The following is a 27,068-nucleotide window of genomic DNA, read 5'->3' as shown; positions in this document are numbered from 1 at the left end:
CACTACTCTAGGTCGCCTTCAAGGTTAAAAACTGCCGTTAACAGTGATTCATGGGTGCACACTGAGAAGAAAGATTGAAGTGGTGGGCAGCGGGATGTCTATACAAATGCAGAAGATAAGAGTTCAATCAGACTCAAGCCAGCAAAGCGTTCACCTTCAGTAAACAATGGTCCACCTGCATGCATAGCGGTACATTCCGTAATCAGTGTTACAGAATTTACAATAGATTTAGAACAGATGCATTATGAGGGGGGTACACAGATGTAAATAGCACGTACCATATGGAATTTACATATGCGTACAGTGCACAAACATTGATTCTGTGAATGCACAGCCAACTCTGCCCTGAATTCCTGGACTGCGGGGCCACAAATGTGATATAAAAACCCCTGAAATTCACCAGGTTTTTTTGTGAATGCACAGCTAACTCTGCCCTGAATTCCTGGACTGAGGGCCACAAATGTGATTTTAAAATCAGGAGAATTCAACTCCAATTTTAAAACTCAGTTCTAACCAGTAGGTCAAGTTCCTCATCCGTTTGATTACGGAACTGGACAACAGAATAGAACCAGGCACCAGTAGTGTACATGTCAATATGATCTCTGTATCCCTTCAAGTGTGTATACACTGGGCGCAGGTGTAGAGCTCCTATGCATGAATGTGGGCCTTTGGCCTACAGTGCATACATGTAGTCACCGACCATACTCCATAGGTCTTTGTTCATGCCAGCAACTGGGACTTTATTGGGAGTGACAAAGCACATGAATTGCAAGCATGCATCACTCTCTAATTCTGTGTAGATAAACAACTGTAGGCCTCTGTGCATTGGAGTAAATCCCAGATGCTGAACCAGTTCACCATTCCGAATCTTCAAGCAATTAACCCTCGATGATTAAATATGCATGGGATATGACAAACTCAACATGATGCATCTGGAACATACCTTACCCGAAAAATGAAAGTGGGACGCTTCATAAATTATTTCTTGGGCCTTAATCACTCTGAATGAAATTACAGGATTATAACAGTGAGGTGGAGCAGGCCAACACTGGTGTGCGGCCCAAGAGAATTGGTGTGGGATCACAGCAAGACCCATGACTCAGCACTGGCCCCGGAGGCAGAAGGCAAGATGGAAGGGCGGGCCCCAGCCATTGGTACATCTCAAGAAAGGCAATAAGGTGGAAAATGGCGACAAAAATGAAATTAGGAGATGGAAACAGGTGCTGAATGCACACAGACCTAGATCATAGATGTACATGTAAGTGTGCAGGTGCGTGCCTTTTGGGGGGGGGACCTAATTTACATACATTGTACATGCAATAAGCCTTCAGCGAGATCAATTTGAATAAAATCTGGTACATTGAGTAATAACAATTTGAATTCCCCAGAACTCTTCTTTGGTTTTACAGCACAAATGCCCACAGTCACTGGTGAGCATGTGTTTTCTATATGGAATTCAGACATGCACAGGTTCAGCGTGTACACAGTAGGTTGTCGGCACAAAATGACCCAGGGTCTTTTGTGCAGTCCTCTTCACTGCATTTGGTTTACTGCACAATTATGCACATGAAACAGTGAAGCTCAATTGTTGGGCAGCACAAAAGTGCAATCTGATATTCCTGTGAGGGTCTGTTGGTGCAGTGCACAACACAACACAGCTGTGCTTCTTTGAGGTGTTTACCAAGTGACCCAAAGAGTGACTTCAGCATAGGAGGGTTAAAAACACATTGCTATACATCTACCTCGTAATTCAGGGCAAGCTTTTGCATAGTGACCACCATTTCTAGAATGGACTGGTTCCTTTGTGTTAAGACAAGGAGGGCACAAAGGAACCAGTCCCATTCTAGAAATGGTGGTCATGATGCAAAGCTTGCCCCAAATCACATATTATAGCAACAGTGGTTTTAGTATGGGAATATTCAAATTACCTGTATGCTCACGTGAATTGAAAGAACTCAGTGTACCAGATTTTGTTCAAATTCAACTCGCAAAAGGCTTATTACGCCTGCAAAATTGTACCGCTGATATTGACACATGTACGGAACATGTACGTATGTATGACGTAAATGGGCTCTGGGGCTTTTTCGAATCCAGTGCAAGCAAATGATACCAAGAACCACTGGCCATTTATGTCACGTCCTTATTTCTATTAACTCAAACTTCCTATCCTCCATGTAGGCATTTTGCAAAGATCCTTTCCCAAACTTTAAAAATCCACCAATGAGCAAGAAACCAAAAGGCATGGGACTTTTTGTACAAACTGTCTAAAGGCATTCATCTCAATGGAGAACAGACGGATGGCACACGTCCAACTCATTCACAGTTTTCTGAATTTCTGGGCGGACCTTGGAAAATTGAGGAATGTGAGGTTTGTATAATCACAGACTAAGGTACATGTATGGTATAATCTTATCTAGCTAATCTTCCCGGTACCTCTGGTTTTACCTACACGTCAGGTGCGATAATCACCCATAGACAAGCCAACAATGTCTTGCACCAGTTCAGAGGCTGTCCCTAGCTCAACTCATTGTGAGCGTCCAACTTTTTTGCCGGATCTTCACTTTAGGGTGTCCTTCGGTGGATCAACAGGGAGGATAAAGGCAGCTGAGGCGGAGTTTTTTCCCCCTGGACAACAAACATGTCAACCATCCCTTTGTCCCCAAATCAATAACCCCGGAGGATAATGGGGCGAATTCAAGGCATTTTCCTGGTGCGCGGGCCCCTTCTGTGAGGAGGCTGAAAAAGAGTAAAGTGTCTAGATTTGTTGGGGAAGGGGAACTTTCCATGGAGCACAAACCCAAACATGAATGAGGTAGGGGGACAGATTACAATTTCTCTAATTTGATGATTAACCCTAACACTCCTCAGTCCTCCAACAGGTGAAGGATTGAGGAGGGTTAGGGTTAACGATGTCGATCACAGTGAAACAGGTCCGTGCATGTTCCCACACAGCATCAGCTCATGAATTTTGCTGAACATACCCTGTACAAACTATCCTAACATATTGAAGAAAAAAATGGATTTTCACATTATTAACCCTAACACTCCTCAGTCCTCCAACAGGGGAACGATTGAGGAGTGTTAGGGTTAATCAGAAAATAAGAAGTAGGGAATTGCACAGGTGTACATCCATGTATATCTATACATTCATATTTCTTACAAATAAATGGCTCAATGTTATACCAACGTGTGGTGGGTGTAAAAAACTTGGGGAAAAAAAACAAACAAGCAATGAACTCTGTCAATGAGTTGGCCTTATAAATTGAAAGCAAAGTTAACTCGTCATTTTTGAACTTGAGAGCATCAGTGAATAAAAGGAAATTTTTTAACTACCTGTCTACTCTGATGAATAAATTGAAATCTGTGATAAAAATTTATTTGTGTTTATGCAAGACTGACAAAAAAAGGAAAAGGAGGCTTGGAACCCACACTCTGACTTGCTTACTGACCAATTAAATGTGCATGATACATGTATATGAACAGGTAATGCTGGGGTTTTTTGGTAGTCAAAGCTCTCCACATGCACCAAAAATTACATAGTTTACTTGCCACTCATATAAAATAATATACATGGTGGAAATTAAGTGGTCCTTGCTCTGCTAAAAAAAACAAAAAACAAAGAAAAAGAAAAGTGTTTTCAATCAAAGACAGCATCAAATGAACAACTTAAGAGATGGCTAAGGAAATCACTATCGCGCCACAGGGCAAACAACCCGTCAAAATCCAATAATTCTGTACTTACAGCTGTACTGTGTCCTTTGGAACAGTTGTGGGATCGATGGGTGCCTTCAGCCCCCGCCCACTGCAGACAACCTCCCTCCGACTGGGCCGCCTCCCCTCCCGGCCACGCCCTTCCCTGTCGCCACGCCGGCTCACCAGGTTGCAGGTGCAGCTGGAGGGGCAGGCGTCGACCCCAAGCGACCCCAGGGTGGAGATAACAAGGAGGGCAAAGATCAGGAGGAGCCCGAGGGCGTGGGCCAGTTGGAAGGGCTGATGGAACCGGCAAGGAGTAGTGGTCATGGCGAGGCTCGACAGCAATGCAACTTAAAAGAATTCATGCAAGGAAAAATGGCCCCCGAAAGGTCGGTGAACTTCTGCGTCATCCAAATATTGGTAGTTTACACCGGCGAGATGGAAGACATTGCCACTCTGAATCACTCAGAACTCCAGGATTCATCAGCATGCCTTGGTTTATCGCACGGCAGTGCTTATTGATAAAACTCTCACATGAATCCTGCTAGTACCGAACAGCTGTCAAAATGTGCATGTCGTGAATGCACACCATATCCAAATATAAACTCCAATATGAAGTCCAAAACTGTGGACACAAATACATATTCCATTTGCAGAGGCTTCCGTTCAGTTAAGCTGGCCGAGTTCCACTGAAATGGATTCTTCAATTCATATCTTCAGGAGGATGGACTCTGCGGCAGTAAAAAGTAGAGTTGAACAACTTATTTCAGTTATCTTTTAGGCATACTGAGTGAATTCATACAGTGTAAATGTACATGTTCTAGATTGAACAAGATTTACAAAACAAATTCTAGCAATGATTGGCTCTGAGGGACAAAGATATGTTCATATTATGCGCACATATACATGTACACTGTACACATGCATGCCAAATATCCTCCAACCCCCCATTTTTTATGACTGGGATAACAAGGATTATCCTCAAATTTCTTCAACAAAATTTGAGCTACTTCCAACACCGTGTCAAACTGGAAACGGAAAAGTGAGGTTGACCAGAGGCCAAATGACACCTTATTGGATTTAAAGTCAATGGATTTGAGGTTAACGCACCTTCACCCGCAACATATTCTCAGGGGTGTTGAAGACAAGGAGGGCCTTTTGATTGTTATGCTGCACACGTCAACAACATACTGTGATCTCATCTTCAATTTTTTCCCTGAGTCCCCGTGAATCTGATCATTTTAGCATGCAGCCCCAACAAAAAGACTGAAGAGCTAGCAACAACTATGAGAATAACTTGAATAAAACATTACCCTGGCCCCCCTCCCCCCAGATGTTGGGAAGGATCCTTCAGTCAAATTCCAAGAGAATCCAAGAAAAAAGTCTGTTTTTTTCAATTGCTTAATTGCCCGAATGAACAAAATTAAAGGGCATTTTACTTCAACAAAATTTGTACTATTTCCAACTCCAGGCATTTTTATTAAGGAACCTTCCTCAATCATCCAGTGTCAACTATCATAACTACTGCACTAGAGCATTCCTTGAACTTGGATTTCCAAGGGCATCATTTACTAAAATCTTTATCTCAAATTTACTTTAAAGTCCACAAGTCACCATGTGGGTTATCATTCTAATTTACATGTACCATTCCTGTAATTGCCGATTTGGTCACTGTTGATGTGTTTGAAATAAATTAAAATTAAATTAAAATATATGGCAATCTCGAAATTAAAATCTCACTCAACTAAGCTGCTGAAAGAGCTAACACACATGCAGTATTCCTCATATGTGCCTGGCATGACTGAAATGTCTTTTAGCCATTGTCCTTTGTACTTTTGCTATAATGTTTTTGTTAATTGATGTCACTGTTTGAATCTTCCAACAGGCTACATACAATATTAACATCGGTGACATTATTGTTATTAATATATTCAGAAATCAACCAACTAAACAACAATCGTACACAAAGAAAACAAGATAAGGTTGATTCATTCTGGGATAACCCAAGAAAGCCAATTGAATTACACAGGCTTATTGCCAGTGGGATCCATTATTTTGCCCATTACTGTGAAAACCAAGCACAATTGCCGGCAAACTTAGGGACCTGGCAATTATGGACTATGGACATTAAATGTAAGTTAGTCTTTTGGAGATTGGCGTGCAAATGAAATCGATAGAAATTAATGCGACGCTCTTTCAAAATACAATTAGGCCTACAATTTACAACTGTACAATTACATGTAGGCCATAGGCCTACACTTTACAACTGCACATCTAAGTGCTACAACCCTTCCCACTGATTAACTGAGAAAAATATGACACACAACTGTACAACAACCGTGTCCATGTACTCCCAATGACGATGAAAACGTAAACCAAGACACACGACTCATAACGAGTAAACCCACGGAGGAATAAAACACATACCATTACCACTGCCACACGCGGCCCTGCACGCACTGTGGATCTAGCCTGAATGACAATGACTGAATGAATAGACCACTGGCATGACGCTGGCGGTCCACTGATGTGGAGCTGGAAGTATTTAGGCCTCAGTACAGTCCTTGAAGCTCAAGGTACCGCGTGTTGTTCTTACTTACCAGGCTTTGTGCAACGCACAGCATGTCTAGCAGAGGCGACTCAGACTATCCCAATCACTGTCCGAAAGCTCGGTGGTGACGGGAATTATCGGCACCATTTCCACATTCCTTTAGGACCAAGATCCGCGTGTCCCGCAAGAGACTGTATGTATCGTACTGACACAAAACGATTTTTGCGAGAACGGCGTACCTCGCTATCCCGCGTTGCATTGTTTACGTGTGACGTATCGACAAGATACCAGACGCGCCAGCACATAAAGTGTGATGGTTTTCCAAATCTCGGCTTCGTTGTGGTACGGTTGCCACTACGGGCTTCATCCTAACATCAAAACACCTGATGGTTGGATGGATATTGGGTAGAGTAAATGAACACTGTTTAGTTTTTGAGTCGATATAATATATTTTTATGCGACTGAAGTAAATTGTGTCCTTTTACTGAGATAAATATCCGCAGGAGCAAGTGGTTAGGAGGTGATACTCAGACGATTCGGTTAGGAACCAAACCGAGATTTCGAAGGTGCGCATGTGGTCAACGAAATGACGTCACGGTATCTGAAGGAATAGATAATGAAAGCTCAAATCTTTACCAATTATTTAGTACTAATAACAGTTTAATAATAGTGCGACAGAAGAGCAAACTTAAATCTTACATACTGTGCAACAGTAATAGAATATACAGCAAACGAAATTCTCCTCATCTTTTAAGTTTTAACAAGGCAAAGTAAATTTTCTGATGGGTGTGAGCGCAGACCACAGCGCCCTCTTTCGGTTGCAGTAGGGTTTAATAATAGAGATCAGTGGAGGACACTCACAATCGGGGAGGGGGGAGCGGGTTAGCAGGTCAGCGGGTTAGCGTAGCGGTTCTTTCCTCGCTTTGCACCAATGAGGCCCGGATTCGAGTCCCAGCTTGGCCCAGGCTTTAAGTGCATTTGGTTTCCAGTCATACTCGCTCTCGCAGGTTTTCTCCGGGTACTCCGGTTTCCTCCTCCGTAATGTGAAGCTGATTAATAAAGGTTATGAATAAACGTATACCTGAGTGGCTGAAAGCGCCGTTAGAACAGAACAACCACAACACTTGCAATCGTTCTAGTGAGGAAATAAAACGGAGAGTTTTACTGTAGCCCGCAATTCACCCTGCTTTCAGCCCTCGATTCAACGTAGTACGAGTGGTGCATAGTACCCTGAAGTACATACCGTAACCATCATTTTGGGGGGGGGGTCATGGTCATCAAGGAGCCCTGTTTTTTTTTTACCTCGTGCGCTTGGGGAGAAAGCAAAGACTGCTTTTTTATTTAGTCAAATTTAAAATCCTTTTAGACCAGAAAGCAATAGCTGTAATAATTTCAGAGGGTTTTCCAAAGACAAAAGAGCAAATAGGTGCAGAAGCTAAGAGAAAATGACGTTGAAATTTCTGCCCCAATACATTTTCAATGGGCAGCTCAAGCTTTTTGCCTCCACGTCATTTATGTGCATGCGCACATAATTAGATTTTTGAAAGTGAAGGGTCGAGCCTTTTTAAAACTTACAGTGATTACTACATCAAGGCGCACGAAAGTTAAGTTTCCTCCAAGTCCATGTTCCACACAGCATTCAACCCAGGGTGGCGTCAGATCCCACGAGGGACGACGTCCGTTAAAAAAACAGTTCGTAATAATTTGTAGTAACTTCACCAACGAGCTTTAGTCTATGCATTGGCGCTCGCCCAGCTGCGGACGAGCAGTCGCACACAGCAGAACTGGCAGGTTACCACCGATGAGCTAGTTCGGTATTTCAAAAAGGTCATTCGAGAACAAAGCACATGAACGAGAAGGCGATAAGGTAGACGTTGCGTTCCCGAATGACCTCGGACACAACTTGAAGGCTTCATTTTAGGCACGCGCCATTGAAACACCGAACTGGCTCATCGTAGGGCCTAATTGCAGACAGACCAAAAAGACTACCAAACTAAGTCAGTCTTGTTCATTTTGAGGCCAAAACAAAACTAAGGAGAGTTGGAGAGGCTCGAGAACATACACACACACAATGACATGTGTTCACTTTTCAAGGCACAAATTTATTTTAAAAACTCCAATCTTAAATCATCTAATTGATTGGTAAACGTCAGCTATTTATCTGGTTTAACTCTTTAAATTTCTTCACACGTCCCACCTCAAAAGACAAATGATCAGTGTACGTTTATAAACTATCAGTGTTTGTTATACGTCCGATCTGCCCTGCCCAGCAGTGTGAGTACAATTGGCAAAAACGTAGTGTCAGGGTACCACTTTACGTTAAAATTAGCGTTATACACGTATAAACTTGAAGTTCTCAGCATCGTGCATATTGTTATCACAACTACCATGACAGATACCCATCGTCCACCTGCCGCCAGTTATACCAACCAACCAGCAACATCAGTTCCCGCAATGCACGTGATTAGAATGGTAAAAGATTAAGTCGTTTGCTTGTATTTAATGTATTATTTTGACCCACGACCCCCTCTCCTTGGAAGGCAACAACATGTAACATATTCAAACATTTAAAATGTCAATTCGTGAAATTAAAGAGACCTTTTAGAGACCTACTGAGTTCATATAACACGTTAATAAAATAACTTGAATACTTCAAAGACATTCATACAAGAAGGTTTAATATACATGTATAATGATGAACAAAAAGGGCAAAAGGATAAAAAGGAATTATAGTCCTGCCTAGAACTATTTTTCCCAGTGTAATGATATTCATATCACGGAGACAACAAAGCAGTAAACATGTCAAAGAGCACACAAACTTCTTTGGACAAATAATTTTCCTAACATAATAAACACGCGGCGACAGCGATGTTTGAACACACAATAAAAATTCACGATGTAGTTAGCCCATGGAGGCATCCTTTATTGAAATCGGAAGATGGGGGACTGTTAGGGTTAAGGTACCCTGGCGTATAGTACGAACGGCTTTTCTGCTGTAGTGAACACAGACTTACGGCAAATATCATGAGTTCATGACGTTGGCAAAATTGCAGGAGACTTCCCACTTATGAGTTTTAGTGTTAACGCAAAATGACGCCAACAATTCTGTTTGAATTTAGCCTGATCGGGTATTGGTAGTGCGCCGTGGCTATTCCATGTAGCCTTCTGATTTCGATTCCATTTTAATGAAATAAATACACCTTTGGGTACAGAGCCGTCCATACTGAACCCTGAATTTTTTCCTGAGTTTTAACAATGAAAATACTCATGTTATTAAGTACTATGATGTGGAGAAAAACCAGGCACCTTAGCAATGGCCCGCAGCACCATATAAATAGGATGTACACGTACATACGCAAACACAGAATATGCTAGTAAAATGGGCGTGCCACCTAACAACAGCTCAGCTCTATCCCTTTCTGCCACTAGTCTTGTTGCAGTCGTCGAAAGCCTTCAACTGATGCCTCCGTTAGATTCCTTGGTGAACCGCTCTGCCTCAATTCGTTTGTACTTGGTCTTGAACACGAACGCCAGTATCAAGCAGGACACCAGGGCATAACCGCAAAAAATATACAGAGGAACTGGGGAGACACAATTGGTGAAACACAATAGAATGAATGGCTACAACGGAAGATGCTATAACATTACAAACCAAACTACTGTTGAGATGTTTCGTTGAGAAAAAAAAATAATGAGGAATTGATGCAGATCTACTTGAAACAGAGATGTTTTTCTTCCGGCGAAGCATGGCATTCCAGTAAGATGTGGAGTCATGAAAATGTTGTAAATCACTCACTCGACATATCTTGTATATATCTTGGCTCAACATTGGGTTTTCCAGTGGTTGACATCACCCACGTGACGTTATCTGCTGACGTTATTGGTACGTAGGTGCCACGCATAGTCGTCACATTCACTGGAATACATTGCTGAATGGGCTTGTCCTCAGTGTTGAGGGGCTGGGCCAGATACTGACCAATAAGAATCAGAATGATGCCTTGAAATTGGCTGAAACATGAAGTGAAAATGAAGTGATATTGTCAGTATTGTTAACTGTCTTTTTAAAATTTTAATTCTGTGCAGGAACTTTGGATGGCATTTTGCAAAAACACACCTCTCGAGTGAGAGGTAGCGAATTTTTTTACACTCTTTGGGAAAACCTGCGACTTGGAGAAAGGCTATACATTTAACTGTGGCTCTGAATGATATTTCAACAGAAGCTTCCACGAGGTGTGAAGACTATAGTCTCCTCTCAAGCTCAGGAGTTTGCTGTGCCCGAAATACTTGGGTTTTATGACCACCAATAACAAACATGTTTACGGTAATAGCCACAGGCGTACACAAGCGCGGGTAATTCATACGCAGTTTATGGCCGGGTTCAATTCACAACCTACCCGGATATCTGGAGCAAGCCAGCGCTGGTCCCTTCTGCAACGGGATGGGTGCATTCCACTCCGAGCTCCAGAGCGACAGGAAACAGGGCAAAGCCGAACAGACCAAAGCCTACCCCAAAGACCGCGATGGGAATTCCCATGTTGTCAAAGTGGGTGAACTGCATCAAGGAATGTACACAATCGATACTCGTCATCAGAGGGCAAAAACTTTCGAAGGATTTAACACAGTCTTTCAAAAGAATCTATTTAAACTGAAGCAAGGAAGTTTTAAAGCAATGAAAAGTAAACACACAAACGATTCAATGATCTGACATCTTGTGAACTTACGTTCATGTCCTAACTCTGAAACAAGAACAGAATCAAACTTTCATGCACTAAGAAGCCAGGTACGTTCGAAGATATAGAGTATATAATTATGATTTCAATCATAATCTAACCCAACTGCCAAAGCCTTAGAAAGCATAGTATTGAGCCGCAACGGGTCACGTGAGCGAAGCCCGAGCATGCCTCTCTTACCACTGACATCACGATGGCGCACAAGACAGCCAGGCTGAAGCATGTTTTGGTGACGGGCGTGAAGGCCCGAGTTCGATCCACGATCAGTCCCGAGATGACGGCACCGATCAACCCAAAGGCAATCATCAAGCCACCGACCAGCCCGGCAAAATCCTGTCAGGGGGTGGGAGCAATTGGATTTCATGACAGCAAACCAAAACTCCGGGCAAACGAATCAGCCACCATGCAGAGAAAGGCACAGTTTGGGAGAGATTTTTGTGTGTGGGGGGGGGACCGAGAAAAAGTTAAACAGTTCCAGGACTTTTTAATAGCATTGGAAATCAAGGCAAACTGTGAGCTGTTGCGGCATAATAAGGAAACCTTCCCAAATTTGGACTTTTGAGACATCTACATATGGGCTTTGTACCGATCCCGAAGTCATCCATGTGCGTTAAACCATTACGAGAACACGACGCCAGATCGAGAGAAAGAGGACAGGAAATATCGCCATGCATCTTCGAAACCACATATCACGAAAAACGACTTGGATAAATAGGACCCGCTGCAAATTTTTATTACATGCAGTTGAAGTGCTGCGTGATATCTGCATAAAGTAGGCTTTTACTCTTTCCATGCAAGTGACAAGAATAAAGTACCGCCTGCTGTGTACCAAAGTTCACTCAGATGTTGACTACATTTGACTCAATCATGGAATTTAAAAACCTAACAACCCAACAGATGTAAATAATGATATTTTGCTGAATGTTTAAAAACAGTGTCTTTCTAGTTACGCTAAAAGAAACCTGTTTGCTGTGACAAGGACATGTTTACCATTCGTATTTTTTTATTTTCCTTAACTTTGATAAGACTCTACCTTAAATTACGTGTCAGGCAAACGGAAATCATTTCTTTCACGGGACGTCAATTTCGCTCGTTTAAACATTTTATTTCAGAGGTGTTGACTCAAGCCTTAACTGCGTCCATTTTATGATACTTACGTCATTGTAGCCTAACGGGCAGACGATTTGTTCCATGAACGTACTCAGGGCATTGAAGAGACCATACCCGCCTCCAAAGGTGAGGAATAAAATCATGAAGGGCACGTTCCGCACACACTTCGGACAAAAAGAGAATGCAGAAGGATAAAAGACAGCATCTTTCTGTTCTCGGCCGATAAGATTAATAAATCTATAATATTCTGACGGTACTTACTCATTCGGTAAATGAAAGTGACGTGCGTGAGAGCAAGTTTGACATGAGAAAGCTTCAGTGGTCCAGTGAACGGAATTTGCTACGGTATGCGTGTCCATCAGGCATCCATTATATCTCCAGTCTCGAAAAGCCACTCTGCGCGGAAGACAGGCGAGGTAGAACCCGCCCCCCATGAATTCTTTCCTCGATATTAACGAAACTTTCTTCCTTCACCGCCAAGTCGAAGTGAATGAATTAGCTGATGTTTTGTGCACAGTTTAAAACAATTTGAAGAAACAAATTCAAGTGGAATTTCACATTTTTCGAGCGAGAGATGCTGTTAGAATGTTGATTCCGGGTCTGGTTTACATAACCAATGACAATCATTTTGAAAACTATGTACCGACTGAACTAAAAAGAAAACGGCAGTTATTTCTACGCTTACCCAGTGATATTCAAATCGATCGGGTGGAATCCAACGCTTATTATTTTGGAAAAGAACTTTCTAACATTACATTGGATGGCAAAGAACTTTTTGTAATAACTGATATTTTTTACCTTCTTCATCCCTGCGTAAAACGTTTCATGGTCTCCTGCAGCGCTGGCCGTGGGAGGGGTGGGCGGAGAACTTCGGCGAACTCCCAAAGTGCACATCGCACATGCAACAGCCGCCGGGATAATGTACACCCACAACTGCCAAAAAATAATACTAAGCACTGGCGTAACAACATTAAATAGAATCCCTGGTAGTACGTGAAAGCCTAACTGCCAAGAACTAGCGTCGGGAATTTCCTGAAGTCACTTGCAATGAAGAGAGCTTAATAGGAAAATGAGAGCGAATTTATTATGCAAAATACAACAGTGGGAAGATCTATCCAATGCTGCGATTCAAAGTTTGGGCTGTGGTCAGCAATTATGCACGTTTATCGGATTCGGCTGTTGGTGGCTTCCCGTTATGTTTCCAATCACAGCCAGGTGCAGTGAGAACTCAAAAAAGATCTAATGCCCCCTCCAGTCCCCTTTATAATATGTGATAGATATAGGAGCAGTACACTCGCTGCGAGCGAATTCCCACACCCGCCAAAACTTGCATCCCGTTTCACCAACGTCTATCCACGGGCAGATTGTCTTTAAAAGGTTCCATTTTAACAGATACAAACCATTGTTGGCAAATCGGAAGGCACGGAGACGATGGCCGACGACACCAGGAATGAGATGAGGATCCCCAGGGGGTTGGCCATGGAGCCCAGCGTGTTGGCGATGGCCCGCTGGTTCTCCGGGAACCAGACTGCCGCCAGCTTGGTTGGGGCGAAGAGGAGGAAGGGCTGGGCAAAGGCCGCCAGGCCCTGGCCGCACATGACCACAGCGAAGCGGCCGTCCGCGGGGAGGGTAGACAAGGTGCTGAGGTACCTCAGGATGATGCCTAGAAGGTTGGTCCAAGATCCTATCAGCATCTTGGTTGGGGATTCAAGTGCAAGGTATAAATAACGTGCTTAAGAATCGTTTTGTGAAGTCGTTAATTTCAGAAAGAAATCACTGTCCTAAATTTTACGAATTTCTTATGATGGTGCTATCCGGAAAAGACTCTTTTAACTAGCACTAACTTATTGAGCTAGTTCGGTGTACTCATAGAGATATATGGCTCTAGGGGTGTACTTCAAAAAAGGAGAAGCCATTCGAGACCAAAGCCGTACTGCGTATCGGCGTATGGCCGCGCTGATAGGGCAGACCTTGCGCTCGCGTGTGACTGTTCACGAATGACCTCGGACACGCTTTATTAATTTGGGCACGCACTTTTTAAACTGTTGAAATACCAAGTTGGCTCATACACGTCCTGTATCATGTGTCAGCAATGCGTGTGACGAGATGTGCCAACGGGAGAAGCATGATTGTGTAACGACTTCTGGTATCAAGTCTAAATATAGAGTCTTGCGCACTTACCCCTGTTCGGATGCCAAACGTGTCCAGCACCCAACTGGCGATGAAACCGATAGGAACTGTGACTACAAGGTAGATGAGCGACAACCAGTTTACGTCGTCAGGTGACACCTGATAGTACGTCGCCGTGATGTTCGTGATCGCGGCGAAACATATCCATGCCTGGAACAAAAAAGAGGGAAATTTACTGTCTTCCAACGTGAAGACAGTGACCAAAGTCAAAGGCTCGCTCACTGCAAGTCACAAAAAGCTGCTCGACAACAGGGAAGTGATCGTGATTTAAATTCTCAGTGGAAGGCTTTTTTTCTGATGGAAGTCAGAAATTTTAGATTTAAAATACAAAAACTTGTTAAAGCAATTAGGAGGGACGAAAGTACATTTGGTGCTTTCACACGCATTTTGAAGGGAGGAAAATGAAACCAGACCCCCTAGTCCCCCCTCCGTCCATGGATCCACCCTTGTTCAACAATGGCATTTTGGTGATTCTACTTGAGGACGGCGTGTAACAGATTTCCTGCCATTAGTGTGACTACAGGGGGCGGATCCCCTCAAGGCTCAGAATCTTGAAATGAACTTGAACACAGCCATTACACGTGCGTGGCGCAGTTCATTTCTTTTCAGTGACCACTCAATAAAGGGCACCCCTGAGGCCCCCCTTTTGTACTGCCAGGGCCAGACTGATCATTGTCCAGGAGGCTGGTGACTAGACTTGGAAAACTGACGATAAAAATTGATTTGGGAAGTTGAGCGGTATGTTTCACCACGACTGACATTAAAATGTTGGCCAAATATTGATCAATAGAGGCGATTCACAAAAGTCCACCACCAAGAGTCTGCAATGCGTTGACCAATCACAGTGTGCGAAATCTGTCGACCCTTTCCAAACGCGCGTTGGGTCGACAAATTTCGTGCACAGTGATTGGTCAACGCGTTGCCAACTCTTAGAGGCGCACTATTGTGAATCGCCCATATTAGCGAGGACATCAAGATCATTAGCCTATAGATATTTTGACCAACCCTTCGTTATATATAGCCTATCGTATTTCCATACGCATTTGAATTCCTGAAACTGAAAATCAGTTCGTCGATTGAGGTCTGCGCTTCACCTGTCATATAGGACAGTACACCAGTCTACTTCTGCGCCTTGTGTTTACACTGACCGTGCCCTAGTTTAGTACCCTGTCTGAACTTTAATCCGCAAACAGGCTTGACCCATGTCACGGTCGTCCATGACCCCGGCTCATTTTGTATACAGCAATAAAGAAAAATGGTGGTTGGACGAGCAGTAACCGGGTGAACATTCCATACACCGTGCAGGTGAGTGAAAAAGTCCAAAATATTTTAGCCACACCATCCCGCGATTCCCAAGCCAACAAATCACGCATTACATGGCTTGACTGCCGGTTTTGTGACTCATGGACTTAACTGAGACTTTTGCAATTATGGAAAAAAGGAGGGAAGCCGTGAGAATGGCTGGCTTCAAGTGTGTGTTTGTAAAGCGCGCTCGTATGAACTTATCAGGCCCTGATATGGTGCAAACGTCTATAGGGAGTTCAAAATGTTAGGTAGGCTTGCGGTTGCACCATGTTCAAGGAAAGTTTTTTACGAGTGTGTGGTTCTGAGAAGAACCAGTGGTTGAAGAAGTTAGGGGTAGGGCTGCTGATTTTATTTGGACAGTGTTGGAGGGAAATGGCTCAAGAACGGCATCATTGGATAACCTCTAGGATAAGGTAGTTCTTTCCTCGCCCTCCACCTCATGGTCCCGGGTTCGATCCCCGGCCCGGTCCACATGTGGATTGGGTTTTCAGTCCCTACCTGACACCTCAGCTTTTGCCCAGAATATTCCTCTGGGGTTTTCCTCCCACCTCTAAAAACTGTAACTGCTTCTTACTATCTCCCCTTTACTGATGCTGGTGAACGTGGGTCGTTTGGCGGCTGCCCGAGGCGCCCTTGTATGCCATCGGCTCAACCATGTTTAAATGTATTCATTGTTCCACGCTTAATGTCTTCATTGTACAGCGCATTTGAACATATCTTTATGAAATGTGCACTTTATAAATGAATAAATTATTATCATTATTATTACTATACTGATCAGAAACTGAAAATGTTGTAAACTAACCTGGAATTACCGCGTGCCTCAAACGTTTAATTGATATGTTTCATGCGGAATAATATTCCTATGGTGTGGAGGTTGTTGTCATTGTTGTCTTGTAGTAGTACATGGGACTGAATTTATTGTTCTGGAAGGCAGAGCTCACAGCTTGCTACGCGAATGTAGTCCCGGTGGTTGTTCTCTCTCTTTGTTTTCTTACATGGAAGAAGAAAGCATTTTTCTTAGAATCGGTGACTCCGACCTGTCAACCCCTTCCCTCATTCTTCTTAGGAAGATAACTAAGTCCACAAACCGTTCTATTCTTTGCTTTCAAACTTGATCCAGAAATTCTAGAAGCCCAGGACAGCCATCCTTCTGAGCAGTCCATCACACGCTAACCTTTAACCCTCTTGAGCTTTGTTATTTTGGACCATCTCACAGACCTGGGGGTGGGTGGGTGCTAGATTCCGCTCCCTTCCCCAAGAACTCGGCTGTCCAAGACCTGACACTTTCAAAATTTGGCACGCATGCATAATGACACGCATCAACGGCGATAGAAAAGGCAAGATTAACTTCAATCTGACAAAATTATGATTTTGTCGTTACTGTCAATTGAAGTTGAAGACCACAAGCGTGCCAGCCCCTGTTAGGCTAATGGGCACGGTCGTGCATACATACATGTATACATTATTGGCGAATGGCAGACCGTCGGAACAGGTAAAACGGCATTAATTCAGTAAGCGTTAAGAAAAATGATACAGCAATTCAAACAATTTATAATGATTCTCTGCACGTATGAAACTACCCCACTCTTCCACATTGATAATAACAATAAATTATATACAGAGCTACAAACAAAGCGCTTTCCATTATTAGTACCCCTGCGAATTGGGCCCATTAACGGGGCAAAAGTGTATTTCGAGGCAGAAGCTGATGCCAACCAGGGATGAACTTTTTTGCAAGGTTTGGGTCGCCCGTGCAAAAATGGCAAAACGTTCACAGAACATGCGGTAGGGGCCTAATGTATGTTCGCGATGTCGTAACGCGCTTTTCATGGCCCATTTGTACATAGTACAAATTACAACGCGTGCGTTTTATTACCCAAAAGGGTGCAATCCTGGACAGGTATAAATCTGTAAACCCGCGAGTCCGACTTTAGGAATCACAAGAAGCCTCAAAATTGCCGCCGACTTTCAAAGTACATGTACCTGGCGATGCTAGTTGTACGCCCATTCAACTACAAAACACGACTCTTTATTGATTGATTTGACAGAATGGAGGACTTCTTTGCTTTTTTTACGCAGCTCAAAAGCTTTTCAGACGACTGACGGTGCATGCATGACGAGTTCGAACTGAACTTTGTATATCTGCAAAGCAGCAACATTGTCAGCTATGATCTTTTTGAGTCAGCGGTATCCTGAATACAATGCACATTTGCTTAAATAAGAGGAATCTTCAGTTCAGCAAGAGATAATGTGCAAGCCTAGTGATCACGAGTGCCACAGCACGATTACAAGGTTGGTACAACAAATTTCTGTTTTCTCCAATATACATCCGGGTGCTTCTAGTCAAGTGCAGGTGCGCGCCACGGATCATGCATGCGTGTATGAACCGAGGAACAACACTGGGGTCGTTTCAACATAACAGCCCCGTGTAGTGTGCTGACAAGTGGGTGTACATTTTGGTCGAGTTTGAAGAAGTTTTGCAAAATTTACATTAATTGTTTTCCATAACACAGAAATGAATGTTCCTGTTTAAACAGAAAAGAATTCAGCCCAGTTATCAAAACTTTCAAATAACGTACGTGTACATGTACACGAACGCCACCATGTTGCATGTTGCTTCTCACTAACTACCAGCGATAACCAGTTGTACGTTCCCGGCGTTCGAGCGGCCAACCCACGAACAACAAATCAAGCTGTTCGTGAACAAAGAAGAACAGGCCGCCCGAATTCAGCCATCGTGTGGAGTATACTGGCGCCATTTTTCGGACCCCTTTATTGTGCTGCATAGCGAAATGCAGTGCACGTAAATTATACATTTATTCACGATGATGCTCGGCCAGGATATCTCACGGCGCCAGATGAGATGGTGTATATTCTCATCTCCACTCAGAAAATGAGCGCTGAATCAATTAATGTTTAAGCATGCTTCTATGAACTTATATGTAGGTGACTCAGGAAACCAACAAAAACCAAAGAATTCATTCCACAAACCCATGGTATAGGATTAACACTTTGAGATGACAAATGAAACGCATACAGTGGTTGAGAGAACGTGTATTATGGGGTCATTCTATAAATTCAGTTTCCAAAAGTGTGATCACTTAAACTGAATATCAAGTACTGTTATTTTTGTTTGGCAGGAAACTTGCATTACCCTTGGAAATCAAAGAATCAGTTCTAAACTTACAAAAATTATGTCAGATGTGAAGGAACTAAAAAAAATGGACCTAAATTTATAGCATGACCCATAAATAGCTGAGTTACTCTGTGTGCTTTACGCAACGAATATCAAGTGACGTTTTACAAAACGAAAAAAGGCATTTTAATGGTTCCACCAAAGTGTTCATTCACAATGCCCATACACTGCACATAGTAATAAGTTGATAACTGGATTTTGAAATGATCAATCCAACCTTCCGGTTTCATGTCCATACACTGCACATAGTGATAAGTTGATAATTGGATTTTGAAATGATCAATCCAACCTTCCGGTTTCCTAACGGACTTCATGTACACTTGTGAGCAAGGAAGTGTTGGGGATCAACTGCTCAATGATTACCAAGTTCAATTCAAATCGCGGCCTTGCTTTTTCCTTTTGAGCAGGCTTAAAGCTGTGTAGTCACTGGCCTTTTTCGATCTGGTGGTCAGTTTGACGCGGATGGACGGAGGCAAAGCTGACCTACATGGTGAGCAAGTGAAAGCACCAATACCTCCATACGACAACCAGGGGAAACAGCGTACTGCCCGAGACCAGAACGGCTCGATTTCTACCCAGTGCACTTTTGAACTCGTATGACGCCCCCATCGGCAGTTAAAGCCCCGCCCCTTGACGGGGGATGGGGTCTCGTGGTCGCTGTGGCGGCCCATGCTGTACTGGTGCTGGCGATGGGCATGTATCGCTGTAGCGGTGTCTTCTTTACCAGCTGGTTGCACGAGTTCGAGGCCAGCGCCCTGTCTACCGGGGCCATCGGCAGCATCATTGGGTCATGTGCGTTTTTTGCATGTAAGTTACCCCTTGTCTCCAGCTGTGTAATGGTGCGACTGTTCATTTGGGGTTTAAAACGCACAGGTTTACCGAGCGATACCGGTACATGTACATCATATTTGCTATATCTATTCCACCACAAAAATACCTCACTTTTCAGCATGCATGAGTCAGAATAACGGATGATAACATAATGCACATCAATCCAATAGAGAGCTTCAAAGGCAAACATGGTGCATCTCTTTCTTTCGATTGGGTACTGGAGAGAAATCAGAACTACACCCTAATCTCTCCAAATGCTTTCTCCAGCTCCTCTGGCGGCTTTTGTGTGCGATCGCTATGGCTGCCGTTTCGCTGGGATTCTGGGCGGCATGGTAACAGTCGTCGGCCTGTTTGCAAGCTGCTGGGTGCGCACTATTTATCAGATGTACGTAGCGGGCGCAATCACAGGTACAGTAAGGTCGTTTTTTGAAGAATTCCAGACATGAAAGGATTAGATCACGAGCAAGTCGACCGTGAGCCTTTGGTTGAAAGTGGTGGACCCGTATAGATCGAGGTTTTGCATGGCTTCCCTTTTGTAGGCCAGTGCCCTGCAAGATGGCTACCATGTAAAGCCTGTACACTGTGGCTTCCGCGGTCACAATAGGAAAGCCATTCCATGGCTTCACATGACCTCTCGGGTTTCCTGCTGGCCAAGCCGGCCCGGGCAAGCAGAACGATGACCTAAATTTGAACTGAATAAACTGGTTTTGGACTTAATCGAATTCTTACCAAGCGCTTGCAGAAAATAATGGATGAAAAGACTTGTATCCTTAATTTTCTTCCTCCAGGGTGTGGTACTTCGTTTGCGGTCATGACGGCCGTCGTTGTCGTCAATGAATACTTCAAGAAGTACTTCGCGATTGCCAACGGTTTCGTCATGTCGGGTGTCGGCGTGGGCATGGTCGTGCAGCCCCTGCTGCTGAGGTTGCTGCTTGATGGCTACGGTTGGCGAGGAGCACTGATGATTCTAGCCGGTCTCAGCGCTAATCTCTGCGTCGCTGGAGCGCTGTTCCGGCCTCTCAAGCTGCAGTGGGGACGAACGGAGAGTAAACGAGGTGAAGACTTGGAACTGCAACGCGGGGAGGACGAGCAGACGAATGCTACGATGCTGTCATCCAACGAAGACAACCCTCGTTCCGTCCAAGACGGCGACGAGAGGGCGTACCGTGGCTGTCTGTCGAAAGTTTTATCTGCGCTAGGATTCGATTTGTTACTGAAGAATAGCAGATTCGCGCTCTATTGTATCATCCAGACGGAGGTGAACATCTCGTACCTTGCGTATATCGTCTTTATCGTTCCCCGCTCTGAGAGCATCGACGCGGAGGGTGCAAGTGCTGCCTCCCTGGTGAGCATCATCGGGTTCGGCAGCCTGTTCGGGCGGTTGATGAGCGGCTGCCTTATCAACCGTCAGCTGACGGCCGAGGCTGTCTATGTCGGCTCCACGCTCATCTGCTTCGTCGGGGTCCTGAGCGCGCAGTTGGACACCTACGCGGCCTTTGCCGTTTCGGCAGCTCTGGTGGGGTTGGGTACTGGCTTAATGAAGGCAGCTCACAACGTCTTGGTGCGGGACTTTGTCGGGGTGACGAGGTTTGGCCGTGGACTTGGAATGACTGACATCTTCCGGGGTACTGGTGACTTACTTGGCCCCATAATAGCAGGTAGGGCAACGCAATGCTTTCTTCCTTAACTTTAAATTCTTCAGTTCTATAATCGGCGCAGTACTGACCCGGAAAACCCAAGCTCAAGCGTGTCAATGGAAGACTTTGAGACACTTAATGACGACAAACATACCGGTCCTTTTTACCAGTTCTGAGCAGGCGTGCGTAGTTCTGAGTACGTGCGATACCTTGAAAAAGCCGACATATCTGCCGCCACCAGCATCTCAAAGTTTCCCATTGAGAGTAAATATAGTGTTGGCATGAAATACGCAAAGAGCCAATGTCCATTTAGAAATCAGTCTTCTAAGGCAGACAGTTTTGTTCTTACACTCGCACACCCTTTGAACACAACGAACAGAATGATATTAACAACTTCATGCTGTCTGTCTCGATATTGTCTCACTAGGTCAGCTGTATGACGTCACGGGGAGTTACGCTGCAATATTCTACGTCCTCGCTGCAATCCTCTTGCTAATCCCCTTTCAAATGGTGGTTCTCATGCCCATTCTGAAGAGGCTGAACCGTGCTAGCTGTAGTTGCTTCGACCGAACCCTAGACACGATGGAAAGATTACAACAGAACCCATAATCCGTTATGGCTCAACAACACCGGTTGTTTACCCGTGGGTACCAGTTTACCTGTTGGTACCCGTTTACCTATTTCTCAGTTTCTCAAACCCCTAAACTCCTGTTTGTGCTCACAGTGTGTGAAATGTGTTGGCCTTGTATGGAGATGATGGTGCGCTGTCGGACGATTTGTGAATGACGCTTTATGCATATTCGAAATAATCGAGATTTATGTATAATTGTGTAAAAACGTTGAAATATTTGTACGAAGTCTCCAAGTGCCTTTCTTGTTGCGCGGTGCCATGCCGTGCGTTACCAGCGAAGATGTCGACCGTCGAGCCCCTTAGAGCGAAACGAAACACTCCTTTTGTGCATTGTATTGCATGTCCGAGGTTATTGGAGCTAAAGATTTCTGGACGTAAAACTATGACAAAGTTTCGTGTTTTTATGCTTTGTTCTTAAGTGTACGAGAAGTGAAAATTTAGTAAGCGGATGGTCTCCCCCTGAAATAGGAAAATGCGACATTTGAGGGAATTCAGAAATGATAATATGGAGTGTGACAAGAAAACCTTTTTTTTTTCTTTTTTTTTGGAGGACAAAATCAGACATCTTAAAACTTACAGTTTTGGAATAAAGTGCTGGATATCAAGTTTCTTTTTTGGGATTGAGTGGGTTAATTTATCCATTTTAAGGTGTATGGGTTCTCTTTTGTCGTAGCGGTGATTCGGTTTTTTATTAAATAACACAGAAAGAGGTCTTAAATGACAATCATTGAAGAGATTTATGGCGTCCTCTTCTTTAAAAATTAAACGTTGCGGAAATTCTGTAATAAGCGTAGGCCGTGTCCGAAACGGGCTTCCAGAGCTACGGCTAGCTCTATTGTCTACGCGTCTCCACGCATTTCCAATCGAGTGAAGACCTAGACCTAGCTCTAGACAAGAGATTCGGATGCAACCTTAGACTTATAATTCACATTGAGCACAAGCACGCCCTCTTCGCTTGAAAAGAGCCATGTCGGTCGGGAATGCTCATTTTTTGTTGCAGCTACGCGACCCTAATAACGCATGCATTTCACAGGTGTTTGTGCAGAAAATTGCGCCCTCTCTTGGTGGCGCTCGGGGCTCATGGTTTCAGGAAGATCGTGTTGTATAGTTTCATGCAGTATTCATCACACGATTTTAAAAACGCTTAAAAAAAGAAAAAAGGAAGAAGAAATATGTCTGTAACAACATTTTTAAAGGCTGGGGCGATACAGTTGCCATAGCAACAGGCCGGTGCATCAGAAAACCGAAACCCACAAACGAGACAGAGCGTGTCTGCACATAACACTAACTGGCCTCCGGCACGACTTAATACATTACCGTTAGATATCAATGTGTAACTAGCAAGAAGGCCGAACCATTGTTAGTCAATTTATTGTCGATCTGTCGTCTGGTGCAGTGATGCCTCTCAGTCAGGAGCAAGCTAACTCACCCGTCTCGAAATCATTAACATAATTTGTCGTCCGTCTCATGCCTATTATAAATTCTGATTTTCAAGGCAAGAAAGAATCATGATGATTATTTACAACCGAAAGAGACATTCTCGGGTAGGAGAGGGCGGCTCACAAACTGCCACTTAACAAAATGCTGGTGTTTTACATTCACAAGCACTTGCGTCAAAGAACACATCAGTTCCCATCTCCGCACTGTTCTCTTATGAATAACACGAAAAGGGAAAGCTTTAATAATGATTTATTCCACTGTCATGGATGTGATTATTCAGAAGATATCAATATGGAAGACGGGGTAACATATTCGTTCTTAAATTATTACTAAGTATTTTTCGAATCATTTGTGCCTCCCCTAAAATTAGGGCTAAAATACAGATGTAGGCTTATTACAATTTCATGACTTTGACTATTCTCACCATATTGAAACAAAAATAATAAAAAAGTGAAAAAGGCATCAAAAGTTTAAGTAAAAGTGTCAGAATTTCACCAATCGCTAGAGAAGCTCAGAAATGCGAAATTGATGGTCTAATTAATTGGCCAACAGCATGTACATGTATTCCTGAAATTCCAAAGAGGTTATGTGTTAATAATGCGGAGATGGAGGGCCAAGGCTTTGTATCACCATAGGATAGGCTCCAGTAAACCTTTTGTGTTTTCACTGTAACGAAAATATTGGAACAAATAAAAACAGCCTCAAAGGCACAAGCAGTGCATAACCTGATTGCATATCATTTCTGACTACATGCATAGGGGCATATCCGGGGTTTATCGTGAGTCCAAAACTGACTGTCACCCTGAAAAATAGAACTTGCTAGAGCTGTTTATGGAGAGAGTTGCGACATGAGTTTCTCAATTGTTGGAACCAAAATGGTGGATAATGTGTCAATGCACATGCGCAATTAGCACACAAGATTAAAAATAGCTGCAGGTTGTACTGAACAGATACTTAACAACCATTTTGGATCCTGTAAGTGTAAACCTGGCGCTACTCTCCCTTAAAAACATCTCTGGGACTTGCGCGAGTAGGGTGTACTTTCCACATGCGCGTCAACACTTGCTCCAATGTTCGCATCCGTCAAAATCGCTCCCGGGGGGGGGGTTGGACGCCCGAACGCAACGAACATGTGTTCTGTCCGTGAAAGTGAAACGCACAAACCCCAAAGTGTGCATATTAATGGAGGCACCTGTAGTCAGTCATGCGATGGCGATACCCATCTGCACCTCCCGTGATGTATGATACTCACCATGGCATTAGAGAAGTTCAAAGCCGACAAGGTGGCCAACACCCACCATCTCGTCTTGTACAACCTGTAGCTTTTTGTGCCTCCGTCCACCAGTTCCTCGCTGACACCATGCGTCGGGGAGTCACGAGGCACAATACAGTCCTCGTTGGAGGGAGAAACATCCATGGCTATCCTATCATCTGCCATGTTGTAACCGCTGACAGAGACGCGCGACCTAGGCGTGTGTGTGTGTGTGCCTGTTTACACTGTAGTACGCACGGGAAAACAGGGTTTAGTTTCCCGACACACGTAAAAAACCAACAGCCACCCACGGGCAAAAACCGGTCATCGAAACCCTGTGTACATGTACAATGCAGTCGGGCCCACGTGTACAAATTTTCTAGCGGTCATGATTACCCATCGTCGTGGTCACGTCATGGAAACGAGCATTTTTGAATGACATAAAGAATGCAGGGCTTCCGACAGTGCAATCCAGGTCCCGACGATGGTGTGTGATATCTAGCGGAGGCCGCGTTCTCACCGCACGAATTTCAATCTTTGTAACGAGTGAATAGACCCGATCGAGGTCGCATGGGCCATTCTATTTTGCAATTTCATTCATTCATGAACTCGCTATGAATATTCATGCCATCACAATGGCCTCTGTATAACTGCATGGTGATACGAGGGTCCGTGAAGGCGGATGCATTTGTTAAAATTAATTGCAGTGTAGCGGTTACCGAAGTAATAGTTAGGTAGGCTTGCGGTTGGAACTACAAGAAAATATCTCTTTTATGAGTGTGTGGTTCTGAGTAGAACCGAAATAATTATTATGCTATAAGAAACTAAGATTTATACAGAAGGAAAACAGAACACATGACACTATGACGCCATGATGACCGGATTTGAATTGCCAAAGAACAGCAGCATGGCAGTGGGTGACATGCATGTATTATGTATGAATGAATTTACACATATTTAAAGTAACGTGTGTATGATAGGTTTGATGCTCAGCATGCATGGTTTCAGTTTAACCAATTTCCTACCCTAATAATTCGCCAATGTCCATTTTTGCTGATTTTTGAAATTAATGGCAGTATAAAAGACAACTGTCGTCGGTAGTACTGTATTAAACAGCCCGGTTTTAGATATCTACAATTGTGTTACGTCACGGTGCTGCGGGAAGTTATTCGGATCATCCGATAAACGCCATCACTCCCTTGGCACCTCAATTTCAAATTTTAGTTTTCTGATTCTGAAGTATACACAAGAATAACTAGATACTACAATGGAATTAATATAGCTTGGCGTTTTATAAATGCACTAATGTAACTTCATTTCAGAGAATAAACGAGAAAGTATAGACGCTTGACCGTGACAAGCACGATAGCTATAAGTTGGGGAGTCGGGTTAGGTGGTGTAATATTCCTAGCCTTCTAACCCTGCCACCTGGGTTCATATCCCCCCTGGCCGACATGTGAATTGGGTTCTTAGTCCCTGTCTAATTCCGCAAGATTTTCCTCGCATGGAATATCATTTCAGGGTTTCCCTCCTGCTTCTGAAAATGACCAACAAGAAGTAATACACTGCAGTATTGCTGCAATAAAATATATCGAAAAGAAAAGGAAAATTGGTGAAAATAATTTGCCGTGTAGGTGCCCCTTATGCCAATTAATGGCCATGTCGTAAGTGCATGCCTAGGACAAAAATGACTGTAAGTTGGCATCGTGAACTGATTTGGCAACGAGATGGCAATTGATGTATAACGACTCCATGGATGATTATGGAGGCAATGCATTATTGCTTATCTGCCTCGCAATTCCAAGCCTTGACAGAAACCATCCAAACATGTCAGCAAGCTCATTATTAATGGCTCCGTGTGAATGAACATGTCATGCGATTGCTTACATATTCAAATTTTTGAAATTACATTTTACTCACGCGAATCCTCGTAGCAGTCGCTGAGAGCGGTACGTGGATACCAACTGGCCGGCTGACCCCGCAGGGTCGGTGAAACTGTGTACTGCAGAAAGTCATGGGTTTGAGTTTTGAGCGATTTTTCCTTGAAAGCTCAGAGAAAGTGATGATTGCGCATCTTTGTTGACAAGAAAACAAAGGAAAACTTGAGCTGCCTTAGCTTGGTCGAGGTAAACAAGCTCATTATGAACGGCACTCGACTGGTTGTGATTGTTCCAATTGACGTGATTCAGTGAGCTAGAAGGACCCACTGTTCCCTTGTGTTTCTAAAACGTTTGGCTGGTGGGTTTTCTTTTTTATACAAACCATGGCATATTTTTCCTTTCAGGAGGAGGAGGAAGAGTAACACACTTATGACAAAATAAGTCCCGTCAGTATGGGGAAATTATTTGTCTAAACGGTATAGCATCTGGGAATGACCCTAGGGTTTATAGACCTCGAGCCTTGACCAAGAGAGGGCGCATTTTTTTTAGCAACCAAGGTTTCTTTGACAACTTCTGGACTTCGCTGTTTCACGAACAACTATGAAATGCTCGCGTTACG

The 27,068-nt window shown here is 43.7% G+C and overlaps 4 protein-coding genes across 6 annotated transcripts in view; 2 read left to right on the top strand and 2 right to left on the bottom strand.

Moving 5' to 3' along the window:
* LOC110973839 (adhesion G protein-coupled receptor A3-like) overlaps nucleotides 1-6,517 on the bottom strand; it is a 44,119-nt gene extending 37,602 nt beyond the window's left edge. Inside the window, exons 1-2 of the mRNA XM_022224984.2 lie at nucleotides 6,294-6,517; nucleotides 3,743-4,424 (exon numbers count right to left, since the gene is read on the bottom strand). Coding sequence (XP_022080676.2) covers nucleotides 3,743-4,020 — 278 coding nt within the window. The 5' untranslated portion in view covers nucleotides 4,021-4,424; nucleotides 6,294-6,517. The remainder of the gene's footprint in view (nucleotides 1-3,742; nucleotides 4,425-6,293) is intronic.
* A 1,804-nt stretch (nucleotides 6,518-8,321) lies between these two features.
* Nucleotides 8,322-25,337, bottom strand: LOC110973914 (solute carrier family 49 member A3-like). 2 transcript variants are annotated; one of them, XM_022225131.2, is made up of 9 exons: nucleotides 24,570-25,337; nucleotides 14,266-14,424; nucleotides 13,485-13,778; nucleotides 12,883-13,017; nucleotides 12,132-12,248; nucleotides 11,155-11,307; nucleotides 10,639-10,796; nucleotides 10,041-10,252; nucleotides 8,322-9,825 (listed from the first exon to the last, which is right to left on the bottom strand). In XM_022225131.2, exons 1-9 carry the CDS (start codon nucleotides 24,753-24,755, stop codon nucleotides 9,698-9,700), a joined length of 1,542 nt encoding a protein of 513 aa, XP_022080823.2. In that variant the 5' UTR covers nucleotides 24,756-25,337; the 3' UTR covers nucleotides 8,322-9,697. The 2 variants fall into 2 exon arrangements, with proteins under 2 accessions (XP_022080823.2, XP_087001168.1); XM_087145042.1 differs by lacking the exon at nucleotides 24,570-25,337 and adding an exon at nucleotides 20,339-20,542.
* On the top strand, nucleotides 15,269-22,564 carry LOC110973915 (monocarboxylate transporter 2-like). Of its 2 annotated transcripts, XM_087145043.1 has the most exons (4): nucleotides 15,269-15,579; nucleotides 17,662-17,874; nucleotides 20,534-21,267; nucleotides 21,674-22,564. In XM_087145043.1, the coding sequence occupies exons 2-4, from the start codon at nucleotides 17,831-17,833 to the stop codon at nucleotides 21,853-21,855; spliced, it is 960 nt and encodes a 319-aa protein (XP_087001169.1). In that variant the 5' UTR covers nucleotides 15,269-15,579; nucleotides 17,662-17,830; the 3' UTR covers nucleotides 21,856-22,564. The 2 variants fall into 2 exon arrangements, with proteins under 2 accessions (XP_087001169.1, XP_087001170.1); XM_087145044.1 differs by lacking the exon at nucleotides 15,269-15,579 and having other exon boundaries at nucleotides 17,526-17,874.
* On the top strand, nucleotides 19,329-20,345 carry LOC147797014 (putative monocarboxylate transporter 5). The gene is made up of 2 exons (XM_087145045.1): nucleotides 19,329-19,585; nucleotides 19,877-20,345. The coding sequence occupies exons 1-2, from the start codon at nucleotides 19,375-19,377 to the stop codon at nucleotides 20,053-20,055; spliced, it is 390 nt and encodes a 129-aa protein (XP_087001171.1). The 5' UTR covers nucleotides 19,329-19,374; the 3' UTR covers nucleotides 20,056-20,345.
* Nucleotides 25,338-27,068: the final 1,731 nt, after the last annotated feature.

This window comes from Acanthaster planci, linkage group LG13, assembly GCF_054643075.1.
Source record: "Acanthaster planci isolate LZ-2023a linkage group LG13, COTS_SCS, whole genome shotgun sequence".
Lineage (NCBI taxonomy): Eukaryota > Metazoa > Echinodermata > Asteroidea > Valvatida > Acanthasteridae > Acanthaster > Acanthaster planci.
The sequence above is the reverse complement of the archived record's forward strand: the minus strand, read 5'-3'. Positions and strand labels throughout refer to the sequence as shown.

Bases quoted from the DNA above. Each gene is read 5' to 3' on its own strand.
- LOC110973915 (XM_087145043.1), top strand. From the start codon at position 17,831: ATGTGCAAGCCTAGTGATCACGAGTGCCACAGCACGATTACAAG. The intron at 17,875-20,533 runs GTTGGTACAACA...CCTGCTGCTGAG, and splicing joins TGCCACAGCACGATTACAAG to GTTGCTGCTTGATGGCTACG. The intron at 21,268-21,673 runs GTAGGGCAACGC...TTGTCTCACTAG, and splicing joins ACTTGGCCCCATAATAGCAG to GTCAGCTGTATGACGTCACG.
- LOC147797014 (XM_087145045.1), top strand. From the start codon at position 19,375: ATGACGCCCCCATCGGCAGTTAAAGCCCCGCCCCTTGACGGGGGATGG. The intron at 19,586-19,876 runs GTAAGTTACCCC...TGCTTTCTCCAG, and splicing joins GTCATGTGCGTTTTTTGCAT to CTCCTCTGGCGGCTTTTGTG.
- LOC110973914 (XM_022225131.2), bottom strand. From the start codon at position 24,755: ATGGCAGATGATAGGATAGCCATGGATGTTTCTCCCTCCAACGAGGAC. The intron at 13,018-13,484 runs GTTTGTATCTGT...ATTTTTTGGCAG, and splicing joins CTTCCGATTTGCCAACAATG to TTGTGGGTGTACATTATCCC. The intron at 11,308-12,131 runs GTAAGTATCATA...ACCCCCTGACAG, and splicing joins GCCCGTTAGGCTACAATGAC to GATTTTGCCGGGCTGGTCGG.